This window comes from Triturus cristatus, chromosome 7, assembly GCF_964204655.1.
Source record: "Triturus cristatus chromosome 7, aTriCri1.1, whole genome shotgun sequence".
In the NCBI taxonomy this organism is placed as follows: domain Eukaryota; kingdom Metazoa; phylum Chordata; class Amphibia; order Caudata; family Salamandridae; genus Triturus; species Triturus cristatus.
Genome location: NC_140590.1, coordinates 765,500,313 through 765,516,820, shown reverse-complemented (window position 1 = coordinate 765,516,820; position 16,508 = coordinate 765,500,313). Strand labels below are relative to the sequence as shown.

Below are 16,508 nucleotides of genomic sequence, written 5' to 3'. Positions count from 1 at the left end.
TGAGCAATGGTCACGAATGGGCCCATCCTGAGCCCCTTAGTTGTCTGGAAGGTGGCAAGGGCCAGACGGCGTTAGAGTCTGCTGCGTTGAGAAAGCACCAAAAAGGAAAATAAAGATGGTTTGTGCATCAAAGCCAACGAGAATGAAGACTATGACTAGGACTCGTTCTGGGGAAGATACTTTTGAGACTTTATTGGTGGTAGGTTTTTTGAATGATATTGTTGACCTTGTCTTTTCTTTTTCGCCTACCATCTTAGCCATCTTCGCCATTGTTCTTACTGAGAGGCACACACACCTCTGTCCTTCTTGTCCTTGCTATCCTTAAAAGGCACACTAGTCTAGTTTAGAAACGTCTGTGAGGTAAGTGTATGTGAGTTGTCTGAGGGAGAGTGGCTGATTGCTCAAATAGTATAGTGGGGAAATCTTAATGCATTCCTTGCCTTTATTGTTTAAAGCAGCATTGAGCCTCCTGATGTCTGCAATTCATGTGGTTACGGAAGCCATACAACTGCATGCTCATCCAGTCTGGTGTGGCCCAGTGGCTGCCTTTTTCCTATTTTTTCTATTTAGCTGGTACTAGTATCTCTTATGCTTTGGGTTCAGCATAGCCTTCAAACCTATTCTTCCGCCTGCATCCACTTATCCTATTTCCGCAGTGGATTGGTGTCCTTGTCCAGATGAGGTCATGGACTCAGTTCCTGCATTGGAGTCCCTGGAGTCTTACCTCACATGGGGATTCACAACTTTTTAGCAAGTTGCATGATGTTCTTGAGTGCAGGATCACTAATTGTTTCTGAAAAGGATTAACACTGGTAGGTAGGATGCCAGGGAGAAACAGGGATGTCTGCATAAACAAATTGTGGTGCATGGAGGCAACGGCATAGCGGTGTCTCTCCGTGGCAGACCTTAAAGAGGCTGTCCTTTTGAGCTCTGCGATTTCCTCAGGCGATTGTATTCTTGTTACCCTGAGCTGTCAAGCTCTGTAGTTTGGGGGTTGTCAGTTGGGTGGGTTCTTGGGTCTGCATGGTCAAAAAATAAAGATGTTATGACCCTTGTTATTTTCTTCCCTCCAAAATACCAGTAGGCATCCAGGAGTTGGAAGCATTTTAGTCCAATATGTTTTTGTATTTTCCCTTGGCAGATGGCTGAAGCTTCAAGCACTTTCCAGCCTTGAGACTGTTAGACCTTGAGTTTCTTAGCCAATGGCCCAACAAGGCTGACTCGTCTTGAGAGTCTGTATGCATCTTGGGATGGTATTTTAAGTGCTTTGCATGGACTGTGGAAACAGTACTTTGTCTAAGATTGGGGATAACAAATGTCATTGATTTTACGACCATTGATGTCTGCAGACTTAAGCCTAGCCCTTACAAATGGATGGCTACCATTATGTTTTTTAAAATGTTTGGGGAGGCCCATTCGGGGTTTGGTAATTTTAGTCTTCACTGTGTTGGCTGCTGGCATAACTTTAGTGTCTGAAGCAAAGGTGTGGTGCGCGCACAACCGTTTGGATGATTATTAAGTTTTGTTGTTGAATCGTGCTCCGGGGTATCACTCTCCGAAAGTGAGTGTCGATATAAACTGTGAGATGCACCCCCAACATGGGGTGTGTCCCCCTGGCACAGATAATAGTCCTCAGAAGAGGTTTCTGTATTTAAAGAAAGCTGTTGTCAAATTTTTTTAAACACACAAAGCTTTATTGTTCATTTGAAGTTTCATAAAGCTTGAAGAATTGTAGCAATTCGCATGCGTTTTAAACAATTGTTTGAACTTCCATATTCTGTTTCCCAATGCATTTCGGCATTATATGCCTTCGTCAGGGGAAATCTAAAGAGGACAAGAGTAAGTATAAGAGAAGCATGGGGACTGTTGATTGTTAGTTTAAAACAGTGAGAGTCTAAATGATAGGTGGTTGTGAAGTTGACATTGATGTATCTACTGTTATGCGTAAATGTGGTCCACCGAAAAAGAGTTGTGGAGTATACAAACCAATCTGATAAAGGTGGAACCCTTATGTGGTAAACTGAATTCGGTAACTCAAAAACACCCGTGGCTAAAAACATTAAGAGTGCAGAATGTATGATAACTATTAGTTAACGGAATCAAGTGATAACGTTCAAACGAGGTGAACGAAAATAAACATCTAAAGCGTGACGTGATAGTCTTAAAAGGATAATACGTGTGAGCCCGTTACTAAACTCTTACCAAGTGTCAGTGAAGTCTTCGTTTCAACCGGCGGTGCGCGGGAAAGGTGCTCACTACGAATCCCAACTCGGAAGTATAAGTGATTCTATACGGAGTGACGTGGGGGGTGTGATAAAAAGTGTAAACAGACTATGGTGATAGGTCAGAGAATGAAAACAGACTCAATCGGAGTAAATAATACTAAAGAATAAGTATATGGGTGTTAGCTAAAAGAGATATCATATTATTGAAAATGTGTCAAGAGAGAGAATAAGAGAAAATATATATGTAAAGGTTTCGGAGAATGGGACCATAATATAACACGGGCGAACTAGAACATCCATAAACAAGAAAATCACGTGTGTTCAATGGTTAAATGAACCATGGTTAAAAATATTGTGGATCTGAACAATGGTAGTAATGTTCTTAAAAAAAAAAAAAAAAAAAAAAAAAAAAACATAACAAAAGTCTAAACATAGGAAGTCAATGCAGAGTCTCTGATTTGATCCGGGCAAAAGGACTAAGTGATTAAAGATAACATATGAATTCCATGCGGTCATTCATAACGAAACCTCTTCTGAGGACTATTATCTGTGCCAGGGGGACACACCCCATGTTGGGGGTGCATCTCACAGTTAATAACTTTAGTGTCTACCACTGATAAAATCGCCTGTGTATCAAGCTCAGAGCACCTTGAAGCTATGGTATTGTATTTGGTCAATACTTACAATGTGTATATTAAACCTTCTGAGAATTCTTCAGTGTATGGTTGATTTAGAAGGCCTTCTGGGGCTCCTAAAGAAGAAAGGTTTTGGGTCAATATTTCTGGTAGGCGGTGACTATTTCAGTGTCATATATGGGGGACAGGGTGGTATCACACTCTGTGACGGATGCGATCCGTTAAGGAACTGGTTAGGAACCTCTACTCCCTCCCACTTTGTGGTTGTCATGGATAAGCTACACGAAGGGGATATTATAACTTTGTGATTCTGGGGAAGGGGCTTAGAACAATTAATGGTAGAACTGTCTCAGATATCAGTGCAGCCTTCACTTTGACAACAAGGCCACGTTGATCAGCTATTTTTTTCTGTTAGCCACTAACGATAACTATAGTCGTTTTTTGGGAGATTAGTACCCATTACATTTCTCTGTGGCCGAGCTTACAAAGGCACTACAATTACAAAAAAAAAAAATCCCCTGGTCCCAACCTGCTGTGCATGAATATTCGTGTTGCAAGTTGCTGAACTGTGAGGCTAAATTTGGTGCCTAGTATTGAATGCTATGTTGGTGAAAGATCGGTACCTGATCTCATGGATAGTGACAGATATTGTCCCAAAGTACAAGAAATGTGTCCTACTGGTCCGTGTTGTCACATATCCGTCATTGACTGTGCAGTTAAGATTTATGCAAGGGTAATTCTATTTTGGCTGCAGGAGTAGAAGGAGGAAAGGAAAATTTTGACAAAGATTCAGCTTGATTGTAAAAACTGGAGAAATCCCTTTTATTGCCACCTAGGAAGGACACATATGTAATCTTGAAATGTGGCACTTGGTATTCAGCATTCATTGGCCTTGGATTTCATTAGTAGGCCATTGTTGTGGACTATGTTGAAGACCTTTGGGGGTCGATAATGTACAAATAGAGGACATCATGGCACTGTACGTTGAGAAATAAACCAATGGTCTGCTTTGGCATCTGAATAACTCAATCCCTACAAAAAAACAATTGCCTCCGGTAGGGCTGTGTCCTGTAGCCACTTTTTTTGTTTTTTTGTTTTAAAAAGCTTTATTTGAAATAACAGGATATACAAAAGACCAGCAATGCAAAATACATATGAGAATTAGAAACATAACAAAGAGTAATGTTAGTACTATATAAGAAAAAACAGTAAAAGCTGTTTTTAAGTTTTTATACGGAATAGGGAAGGAAAGATAAGGGAGGAAGAGAAGGGAAAAGGTGTAAGGAAAAGAAGAAATACTTATACAATTGGTAAACCAGAATAATCCGTACAAAAAAAAAGGGAATGTGAGTAAAATCCTAAATCAGTTGATTGCGTATAATAAGCCAGCAAGTGTAAAAAAGTAGAAAACAAAGAGAACAAATATTCAAGGGGGTTTAAAATTTTCAGCAGTTAAACGAGAAATACTTATTGAAACAGGCTGGTTTAAGTCATTAATAAGAGCTAACCAAAAGAGATCTCTATTCATTCGTGATTTACAGGCGGAGGCAAAAGCAGTATCAAGTCTATGGAAATGACAGAGACTATTCCACCAGTGTTGTATGGACAATTTTGTGAGAGACTTCCAATTGAAAGAAATGTGTTGGAAAGCCAAAGCAAGCATAAGGTCAAAGAGACCATGGTGATGGGAAGGTAGATCTAAAGCGTCAGAAAGACTACCAGAGAAAAGAAGAGGGATAGAATAGGAAACGGAAAGATTGAATATCCGAGAGATATAAATCCATACTTTCCCCCAGAAAATAGAAACCGAAGGGCAAAGAAACAGAAGGTGCATAAGGTTAGCATTAGGGGAATTGCAGGTCCAAAAGTTAGAATCAGTAGAGTGGGAAAAACGTGCTATAGAGACACTGGTGAGATAAAGTCTATGGTAAAGAAAGAACATAGATTGTGTAAGAGAAGCAGAACGAGAAATTTTTAAAGAACGAGACCAAAGTTTGTCCCAGAAAATCACATTCCACTCGCAGCCCAAGTCCAATTCCCACAAAGTTTCCACCTTGGATTTTGCTCGTTCTGCGTTGGGGGCTAAGAAGTATTTGTAAATGAGAGAGGCTTTGGGCGAGGAGAGGAGGATCGTCAGGAGGGAATCCTGAACAGGACGGGGAGATGAAGAGAAAAGAGTAGTAGATATCTCGAATGAGTGGCATAAGAGTGATGAATTTCTGCAAAAAGGACCGAGGACAATGGACGTGTTTTTGAAACTGGGGAAATGAGCAGGGAGATAAGCCATCAAAGAAGTGTTTGACCCAGATTATGCCTTTCATCCTCCAAGATTTCCAATACAAGGGTCGATTATTAAGGAGGATAAGGGAGTTATGCCAAATTGGATATTCCAAAAAGGATTCTCTGGAAGTGGGATAAGGATGAATCAGGGGTTTCAAAAGTGAGCAGGTATGTTTAAACAAGGGAGGAGAAATACATGGGGTATTAGCAGAGAAAGCCAGAGCCTCTGGTAAACAGAATGGTAATATTAAAGTTTGCTCGATGGAGAGCCAAAGTGGAGTGAAAGGGGAAGGAACAGAAAGGAGCCATTTCGCGGCCTGTCGAAGAGAAAAGGATTTATGATAAAGACGAAAGTCAGGAAAGTTCACACCTCGATTAGATTTCGGCTTGCGAAGGGAAGAGAGGGAAATCCTAGCTTTCTTATTTTTCCAGAGAAATTTAGTAAGGCAAGAGTCAATACGTTTAAAGTAACAAGTAGGGATACGAATAGGAAGCATAGAGAGCATATAAATCAAAATAGGGGAAATCATCATTTTGATTGAGTCTAAGCGACCCCACCAAGAAAGGAAAAGGGGATTCCAAGCGGAAAGCAATGTATCTATTCTAGAGAGAACTGCAGATATATTTAATTTAATGGAAGATTTGATGGAGTTGGAAAACCATATACCAAGATATTTAATTTTTGAACTATTCCAGGCGAAGCCAGTGGAAGAAAATGAATGGGGAAGACAAAATGTTGTAAGAGGAAGAATTTCTGTATTGTCTGAGTTTATTTAATAACTGGAGACAAGGGAGAAGGAGGTAAACTCCTGTAATAATGGAGAAATAGAGGTTTCGGGAGAAGAAATAAAAAGTAAGATATCATCTGCATAAGCAGAGAGTTTTAGTTGTTGATCACCATAAGAAAATCCAGAGATGGAGTCGTTATTGCAGATAAAAGAGAGAAAGGGTTCAAGGGCCAAAATAAAAAGAAAGGGAGAAAGTGGACACCCTTGGCGAACACCACGCCGAAGAGGAAAATAAGATGAAACCTGGCTATTAATTAATACTGAAGCTCTAGGGGCGGAATAGAGGAGAGAGATGAGTGAAATCAATTTAGAACCAAAGCCATGCCATTTTAATGAGGCAAATAAGAAGGACCAGTCCACTCTGTCAAAAGCTTTTGCAGCATCAACAGAGATGGCTGCCAGGGATGTGGAGAGGGAGGGAATTTTGTTGAGAACATTAAGAAGGAGGTGAGAATTGTCAGAAGTGACACGACCCTTAACAAAACCACATTGTTCCTTGCAAATCATGTGGGGCATAAGAGGATCTAAGCGTAGGGCAATAGTCTTGGCGAATAATTTGTAGTCAACATTGACTAAGGAAATCGGCCGATAATTTTTACAAAACATGGGGTCACGCCCCTCTTTGTGTATAAGACAAATAGTAGCTTCTTGAAAGGTACCATCTGTCCTACCGGCTAGGAAAAAGGAGTGAAAAAGTGTTAAGAGTTTGAGGAGAAGAAGGTTGGAGAAGTGTAAATAAAATTCAACGGAGAAACCATCTGGGCCGGAAGTTTTCCCTTTAGTTAAGGAACTTAACATAATTCATTAAGGGATAAATCTGTTTCTAGATCGGAAAGATTAAGGTGAGAGTTTGAAGGAGGGGGAAGCTTAGTGAGATATTCGTGAATAAGAGAAGGAGAAGGGGGAGATTCTGGGGTATAAAGGTTCATATAGAAAAGTTTAAATTCATTAAGGATATCTTGATCTTTATGCAAAAGGGAGCCGTTTGAGGAATAAATAGAATCAATTAGAGTACGATCTTTACGTGTTTTGAGATAATTTGCCAAGAGCTTCCCTGCTTTATTACGTCCCCCATAATAGCGAGCGCTGCTACGGAGAAGGATTGTGGATGCATTATCCGTGGTAGATTTGTTAAAAGCTAATTTAGCACGCATTAATTCTGGTAAAATAGAGTCCATCGAGGAAGTATAGAATTGATGTTCTAAGGATTTAATATGTGCCAAAATATCTTTCCGTTGGTGAAGGAAACGTTTCTTTTTTTTTGGAGACAAAATATATAATAAAGCCTCTCGTAGTGGCTTTGAAAGAATCCCAAATAATATGAGGGGAGGAGCTGGAGTCATTATTAAGGACAAAAAATTCATCCACAAAAGAGCGGAAAGAATCAGAAAAAAGAGGGTCCAAAAGAAGAGAATTATTAAAACGCCAGCGGGGGGTCTTGGGACGCGGAGGGAGTAAATCAAGATCTGTCACAATTGGGGCATGGTCAGAAATAACAATAGGTTCTATAGAAGAGGATAATAGATTTTGAGAGAAAGATTGAGAGAGAAAGATATAGTCCAAACGGGAGAGAGAAGCATGAGGAGGAGAAAAGAAAGAAAAATCAAGAGTGTCAGGGTGGGAAAGTCTCCAAGAGTCTACAAGGTGTACTTGAGAGATAGTGTTGAGAAAATGTTTATGGGACTTGTGAGGGGTGAAACGAACTTGAGATTGACGATCAAGAAATGGATCCACAACTTGATTGCAATCGCCTCCTAAAATAAAGAGATCATCCCTGAACTGAATACATTTCTGAGTGATCAAGGGCCAAAGGGAACTATCCAGATGTGTAGGCACATAAACATTAAAAACAGTTGAAGAGACATTATTAATTTACAACTTAGCTAATACCCATCTTCCTTCTGAATCAGTTTCTTGGGATACGACTTTACATTTTAATATTTTATGACTTAAGATTATAACACCATTTCTTTTATTAGTAGAGGGAGAGAATAAAACAGTGCCCACCCAACCTCTTTTTAATTTCAAAGCTTCAGATTCTGTAAGGTGTGTCTCCTGAAGGAGAACCAAATCCGGATTATAAGAGGCATGGTGAGAAAGAATTCTCTGTCTTTTAATAGGGCTAATAAAACCTTTCACATTCCAGGAAATAACTCTGAATGTAATAACATTAAAGAAAAATATAGAACAAGACATGCTATAGCTAAATAGTGAAAGAGAAAACAGGAAGAAAAGGGGGATAGAAAACAAGGGAAGGAAAAAAGAAAGTCAGAGGGAAGAGAAAAAAAGCAAGGAGAGACAGTACATATCCAAATAGGACAACTGAAAAAACATACCTGAAGTAAACAAAAACGTGATAACACTGAGGCAAGGATGACGGACGAAAAGACGAAATGCTCGAGCCCGGGAAGCCCAGAACACGGACTGTACAAATTATAGGAATAGAGCAAACCTGTAAAAAATAGGAAGAAGATATTAAGCGAACATCACAAAAAATAGGCGGGAATTACATTATATAACAGACGAACCTGAAAAAGAGAAACACATAGAAAGATCAACGGAGAGGAAAAACATCCAAAAAGTAAAGCAACCAAAATAAAATAAAAATATGTAGAAGAAAAAACAAATATATACTAAACGTTTGAAGCACACGTTTACATTGTAAAAACACGGGAATAAATGCAGATGAATTTTGATTCTGTCAACCAACAGAAGGACTGGCAGTGTCCATACTACTTGAGATGTGAGAGTGGATGAATTTCTTGAGTTCCTCAGGATCGTCAAAGGACAAGGTACGATTCTGGTAGGTCACCTTAAAGATGCAGGGATGAAAACGGCCATAGCGAGCTCCAAGAGAGCGAAGTAGTGGACGTAGATTGAGAAATTCTTTTGGCTTGGCAGCAGTGACGTTGGAGACATCTTGAGATAAAAAGACCCTTTGACCAAGCCATGAAACCTGCCGTTTAGCTCTAGCTGAGGAGAGAACTGAAAGTAAATCCGTAAACTTTAAAAAGAGAATGATGACTCCTCTGGGTCTGGCCTGAGATGTAGAAATAGGAGGACGAGGACCAAGTCTGTGAGCTCTCTGAATATTAAGGACTGTGGAGGAGGGCATAGCCAATAGTTTTGGTAGGAAAGAGGAGAAAAAGGAAACAGGGTTGTCACCTTCCAAAGCTTCAGGTAGACCATAAATTTGTAGATTATTCCTCCTATTCCTGTTTTCCAAAGCCTCAGTATGCTGTTGAAGTCTGTGCACCTCGTTCTCCAGAGAGGAAAGCTTTTGAGGGACATCTTGGACAGTAGAGAGTTGTTGTTCCATCGTAGACACACTATCCTCCATTGAAGACTATTGTTCCTCCAAAAATTGCATCTTATTATTTGTTTCCTCCACAAACGAGAGTAAAGCGCGAATTTCCTCCACCAGAAGCTCCATGGAGATGGGGGATGGTGCCTTGTCAGGAGAGGGAGGATCTTGCTTCAGATCTTGCTTGGAGGTTGAGGTAGGCGGAGAAGATTTATGAGGTGTAGACTGCAGTGAAGGAGTACGAGTGGAAGAAACACCAGCCATGTCTCCAGCGGGGGATGAAGCTGTTTCTGGCAAGGCAGATGTCGCAGTCGAAGGTTTACGCTCTTTCAGAACAAATACAAATTGTGGCTTCTGTATTCTACCCATAAAAAAGGGCTAGATGAGTGATATAACGAAGAGGGTGAGCGTAATAGCAAGGCTTCTCAAAAAGAAATATTAGACACCCTTTTAGTGCAGAGTCAATGAAGCCAAGTAGGTAAGAAACTAGATTCATAAAGCGGGCATATTCCACTCACAAGGATGCCGTTTGATGGTAGGAAAAAGAAGATAAGGGATCTTTTGGGTGAAGTAGCCTTAAAAAATAAAACAAAACGTAGGAATATCAAAAGATACAGTCAGTTTTATGGCAATTAAGGCTTGTGGCAAATATGATAGGAGGAATCCATAAACAGTACGTCAGGTGATGAAACCAATCGTTGAAGGAGACACTTGAAGCGCAGCCAAAACCATTCATGGAGGTAAAATTATAGGAAACATGAAGAAAAAAAAAAGAGCAAGTGTAGTAAAGGAGCAGAGGCATAAAGATCCTTCAGTCTGAGGAAGCGCAGCAAAATGTATCAGAGACGCAGCTCCATTCATTAGCCATTGCAGAGAGAAGCCGGAGAGCTAAAATGGCAGATGCTCTGAGGAGAAGGCACTCGCGATCATAAATGAAGAGGTGCGACGCGTTTCTCTACAAAAAGAGGCTCACCATGTTGCAGCGATGTTCCGACCACAGGATTCGTGGTTTCCGTCTCTTTAGCGATGCGGGAGACGCATCGAACAAGAAGAAGCTGGCCCGGCGTTACGGAGCCTCCCGGTCAAGCGGCCATCTTAGGCGGCGATGAAACCATGCACCCCAACCCATTTAATTTAAATATACTTTGTCAGGCTTCAAAACATCTTGTATGTTTCAGGTGGGGGGGTCACTATGATGGGCAAGATGGACATCTCGGTTCTGCAATTTCATGACAATGAGGTCCTGATAGCTCATAATTTCAGAGCACTCAACAGCTTGCTAAAAGGGCTGCAAGGGAAACCATATAGAGACGAAGCCTGAGATAAATGATATCTAAAACAAAGGTAATAAATGTTTGGCCAATTTTTTGAGCTGGTTGAGGCATAGTGCTTTTTGCAGATGTGGATTGTGACGTCAAATTTCTGGAGCGAATCTAAAAGCATACGCAAGAGTGTATTTAGAGATTTAGTCACTCTTAACAAGGTCCCGTAATTTAGGAATTGCTTTTAGTGCTACATATGCTGCTGAAATGCGAGGATGGGGTACTGCCGGTCCTGTTAAGACTGTGGATGATACATTTTTCAGAGTAGTCCTTATCATACCTGCTGGGACCTCAACAGTAGTCGTAGTTAGAGGTATGCTAGCCACTTAATGCTCAAGCTAGATGCTTGGCTGTGGCTCAGCTCGAGGTTTTCTTGGCACCTCGAACCCAATACGAGCTGAGCTTTCACAGGAGGCGATGTGGTCTATTGGCTACTGCATCCGCCCATCTATTATTGGGATGTGGGTTTGAATCCCGGGCTCGCTTTAGCATCCTATGAATCTCAACAAATCTCCCGGTGCAGAGAACAAAAAGTGTAACTTAGTCTGTGTTTGTTATGAAGCAATCTAATGTAATTGAGCAAGGTTCGCTCGATATAAAACTGGGCAAAATAAAATATGTATCTTGACTACCACACTCTATTCTCCTCTTCCTAGAATTAATGACACAGCATTAACCTTTGAAGTCAGAAAGAGATACCTATATAGTGGCTGAATTGCGCAGTGTGAAACTGGAAAACCTATGATCAGCGCCAACTTCTCTGCTTGAGCAAATTGTGTGATCCTTGCAAATATTTTATTTCATAGAGTTTTTTTCACAGGAGAGCACCTTCAAATATGCGAGTTCGAGACTGCTCTGTACATAAAAAATCTGTCTTGTGTTTGATTTAATAGCCTATAATGTTGCTTCATCTATAATAAGAATCTAGGCAACATTTAAGGTATACATGACAAATGACTTGCCTTAGTTCACTAATAGGCTAGTGGTCCGGGTGGTAGCAGGAATGTTTCTCAACTCATTTTTAAAAACGATCACTTTTAATAAATACTTTTTGAATAATCTCATGTACTAATGTGAAACACTTCCTGTGCTAAAGAAATACACGCTATTGAGTTTTGAAGACACCTCTCGTACTCTAAGGTGATCTCTGTTTCATGATTTACATGCAAATATTTTTAGGGCTCGGTTCGTGCAAGGGCTCGTACAGCCATAGTGACACTTGGTACGTCTCTCCCTGTTAATTTGTTGGCTTTCTCACCTCTAGTGATTGGAGCAGAATTATATGTGATCCCAATTTGTGATCACACTAAAATCACAACGAAAACCCATTTGATGTTCATGACGGCTTTAATGCTCTATGTAATCTAAACCAATAAAGGACTAGCTTGTGGTTAAACTATATCACAAACTGTTGTTAATTCATGAATCTGCTTTGGGTCGCACACGCTTCTGACACAGTTGTTAAGGAAGAAATGGTCGGTGGAGTGAAAGATGTATCTTCAAAGATGTGCTGTAAGGACCTTCCTGATAGAGTTACAGTGAGAGTTCGAGCAGTGGAGAACTTACAGTTCAAGTTTAGATTTGGTGGGGAAGAGTACCCAGGTCTCGAGTCGGGGGTACACGCAGGTACACGGCGTCCCCCCACTGTTTTCACAGGGAGGACGCCGCCCCCCCTGCCAAGATGTTGGGCCCCACAGAAATATGCTGAACTTGTCCCGGTGTAATTTTCAGACACCGGGACACGTTCAGCAGCACCTGCACTTTGCCTGCTTTCCATTCCCAGCAGCAACGTGCAGGCAGGGAGGTAGCCTTATTAGGTCTCGCCTAGTGATGCAGCACATGCTCTGCTTGCTTAGCGAGATCTATTTTCGTCGATTTTTCTTGCGAAGGGGGACAGGAGATGTGCACGCGTACGGTTACGGGTCGCGGCGTTTCAGCAAAACACGTGCATGGCACGCTTTCGCTTTCCCTCCCTCCCCCTTCGTGGAGACTGTGGGTGGCTCCTCAGCCGTGGGACAGTTCGTATCATCAGACGGTGAGTGCTGAAGTCCTCTTATACCAGTGGTTTAGGGGCATGCCATAATTCAAGGAATTGTAGCACCCTTTTGTATGTATGCATTTTTATTCGCTGGCTCAGCTCGAGGTCTTGTTAAAATTATTGCTTTCTGCCCGTCGTGGACTTTACACCGAAAGCCTGTATTTTTATACGCTTTGGAGACAGTCGTGAGAAACTACCTCGCTCACTTATTGATCACCTTGTCTGGGACTTCTGAGGCGTGTTCAGCAAGCACTGCTCACACTTCACACTCCAGTGTTATATAGCATGAGCCATACACAATGGGAAGACCAGAGGCAGCGGGCTCGCTCATGGTTCTCTCTCGCTCTCTCTCTTGCTGTACTCCTCTGCTCCTTCTTGTCAGAACTAGGCTGGTGCGAGCCAGCTGCTAACCCCAATCTGTTTCACCGCGCCTACTGCAGAGGCCTCCTCTATATCAAGGCTCTCAAATTGGGTGCTCTGGAGTGCAGCAGCAACTTGACCACACTCACTGGGCTGAGGTGGTTCTTTTCATTAATTTGTCACCTCTGCTAGTGTCCAGAGCGCTGTAGGGCAAAGGTCCTTGCTGTGCACTTCAGTCCCCAGCAAACTGTTTTTGGGGGATGCTGTTGCAGGTTATCAACATGAAAGTAAAATAAATTTTTAACACTGCAGTTCGATCTGTGGTGTTCTTTGTTTTGGAGTGACCATGTTAACGCACTTGCATTATCGAAGTAATCTGTGGCACAGACTCACTATGTGCTCTCATTCATGGTATATGCGCACTGAGGCAAGGTAATGTACACATGCACTTAAGATGAAGCACAAGCCCAAACACATACTCTGTACCATCACACTAACGCCTCACTCGAGGCTCCCTCTTCCCTGTCCTCGATGCTGACCTATAGAACCCCATCCACCGGTCGCCACCACTGCTCCCAACCCTAGATCACCTATCCCTCAGACAAACTCGAACAAGTATTGGCAAACCCAACAGGTCTACCTTTGTGCCAAAGCATGTGAACACAAACATTCAAAAAATGCTGTTTGCATGTGTTGTATGCACAAATGTTTGTTACATGAGAGTCAAACCTACTGGCATTACCAATTCTGGGGAAAAATGCAAGGTAAAACACATTGTTATTTACTACGCCATAGCTAGAACTCTCAAAATGCGAGACCTATTGCCTTGTAAATGCTTGTTTTCACCTCCAGCTGGGCCGAAGTTAAGGGGCCATCCCGAAGCTTTTGTTAGTATATGCTGACTGGGGGCTGCCTGAAACCTTACATTTAAATGTAAATGCCACAGAGGGAAACAAAGCCACACAGCTTGCCTTCTCTTCACAGGTACTTAAGAGAGGCCTTTGTTCTGTCCCTGCATATAAATGCCGACACTGTAAGACTGTCATATGGATTAGTCTGTCCCAGTATTTACACACACAAATTAAATGGCACTATTTTATTTCTTTTATAGAGCTATGTCGTGACGTCATGAGGTCATTTGCATATTGTCTTACTTGGTCAGTCCCCCCACTTCTTTTCATAGGACTTGTGCCCTGAGAGTACCGAACAACGATTGCTGATAGCATTCTGAAAAATTTGTGTACAAGGTTCAGAATAAGTCAGCTGTTTTTAAGATCCAAGATGGAACTTGGAGTGGTACCACTCTTGAAGATCACCTTTCCTGTGAGGTCTGCTGGTAAAATAAACTGTACTTTATGCAGTCTTGTCATATTTACTCGATAGGGTGTGGTTGTACTTTGTCTTTTTGGAAAAGGGACCAGAATAGTATGGGATGCTTTGTGGATCCCGCACGGCAAAAGCGAATCTGAGGCTCATAATTTGTTGAGGGCCTGGCAATAACTTCCAAGGTGCCATAGCCCTAGATTACCAGCAGGTGTGCAGTATTTTATTGTTTTTGTTTAATGGGACGTTCTGTAAGGTAGGATTTTTGAGCTCCTCGTAGTCTGTTTTATGCTGTTGAAACTAAAAAAATGCGGATATTTTAAAATGTTTACATGAATTTTATATTGTTTGGTTCAACATTGTGTATAGAAAACTATCAGTGGTATTTCTTCGGGAAAGAGGAGCCACTTCTGATTGATTCCTTAACTCGGAATTGATATGACTGAATGTCCTATCTTTAAGATGTCGGCAGCCTGGCTGGAGCAAGGGTTATTGCCATTAGAGAAGAATGGGTGGAATAGGGCAAGACCGACTATTAGCTACTTTTTAAAATCATTCCTTCAAAGATCTTGGACCTCAGATCAAAATTGTCTGAACGGTGTTCCTTAAGCGAAGATTCATGCAGAAGAAGACCAGTAGAAGATCAGTGACTTAACTGAGTTCACTGGAGTGGGAAAGGTAAGCTGGGTACTCTTTGATAAAGAGAGCCCACTAGAGAGTACTGTAGTGATGGTGACAGACCTTTCCAAAATCACTGTCTCTTGTCAGCATCAATCCTCCAACTCTGTTTATTAATACGAGTTGATGTTTCTCATTCTTCTTCAGGCTGCCTAAGTCCTAAAGTGTATTCCAACTGGCATCAAACGGGGAAGCATTAAAGTGGCAGAGTGAGCACAGAAAGACTGTCCGCGATGATGAGGTAATCAGTTTAACGTCACCATTGCTAGCTTAAAAACTACCACATGAAACAAAGCACCCCCTACCATGTCATATGTGCCTGTGACACAGCGCATATATCCTCACCATGTGTAAACTGGTGATAGGATTGCTCCTTCATGGCCATCTGCAATAGAGCGCTCCTCCCTCGCTATATGTATCCATTAATTACTGTTAAAACCTCCTAGTTAAATCGCACTCTGTTGAGGCCCCTTATTCCCTCCTCTGACCCCTGTGCACCTCGCCTAGTTGAGCTTTTTGTTCTGTACCTTTTATCTAGTGCACCTCCGCTTGTGTATCCCTTTCTTTGACCATCAAACTTCTCCTGCAGTTCCCCGGTGCAGAGGATTGTCTACAATGGGAAAAGGAACAGCAGCCCACGATCTCCAACTAACAGCAGTGAGATCTTCACTCCGGCGCATGAGGAGAATGTACGCTTCATCTATGAAGGTTTGTGTGACGAGGTGGGGTTCATTGGGCACAGAGGAACTGTCTAAGAAAGATATAACTTCTTATGGTTCAGTGCAAAGGATGTTAAAATTCTGCTATAACATGCATATATGTGTTGACCTTATCTATACTTTACAAGCGACTGCCACATCTGTGACCCCTTGCCGATATCTCAAGTGCCAGCCCTGTTCCATATGGAAAACAGACTTTAGTGGTAGTTAAAATTAATGACTGTGCATGTTTGAATTAACCAGTTGCATGCATTCTCTTCTGTTTGACGGCCTCTCGTTCTTTGTAGCACCTGCGGTTGTTTTTCATATTCTCATCAAATCCTGCAACGGTATCTTGTCCAATCCTACCAGGTACCATCATGTATCATATTTTTTTACTTTTATTGTAATATGATAAAAAGACGTTAAATATTCACAATTGGAAGATATAGTATGCATTTACAGGATTAGAGTAACATATTGTCAGAGTGCCGCCAGAGTATTGCTGTTTTTCTGCAAAGGAGACGTTGAGAACCCACTAACCTTTATTCTCTTACATTAGTAATTATGATTACATCTGCCAGGTTTACACAGAAATTCAATGATGAAAGTGGTCAATTGAGTGTCACCGTAATGGTATACAACGCAATCACACAAGGGGGCTAGAGGAGATTTCAGGACCTGCGTGGGCCAACACCCACCAATTATTCATATCACAAAAAAGGCCACAGGTCCAGGATCGACGGGAGGTCATGCAAATTACTGGGTGTACTCTGCCACTTCGAGGGGGATTTCCCTTTTAAGAACGGTTCCCCTCACACATCAGAGGTGTCATGCTTCATCATGGGGGTGCCTCC

The 16,508-nt window shown here is 41.6% G+C and overlaps 1 protein-coding gene across 2 annotated transcripts in view; it reads left to right on the top strand.

Annotated features, from left to right (window-relative positions):
• Window positions 1-16,508, top strand: part of MCRIP1 (MAPK regulated corepressor interacting protein 1) — a 138,713-nt gene that overhangs the window by 26,045 nt on the left and 96,160 nt on the right. Inside the window, exons 2-4 of one of the 2 annotated variants that reach the window (XM_085617525.1) lie at window positions 15,101-15,194; window positions 15,543-15,661; window positions 15,960-16,023. In XM_085617525.1, coding sequence (XP_085473651.1) covers window positions 15,187-15,194; window positions 15,543-15,661; window positions 15,960-16,023 — 191 coding nt within the window. In that variant the 5' untranslated portion in view covers window positions 15,101-15,186. The remainder of the gene's footprint in view (window positions 1-15,100; window positions 15,195-15,542; window positions 15,662-15,959; window positions 16,024-16,508) is intronic. The other variant, XM_085617526.1, reaches the window with a different exon arrangement.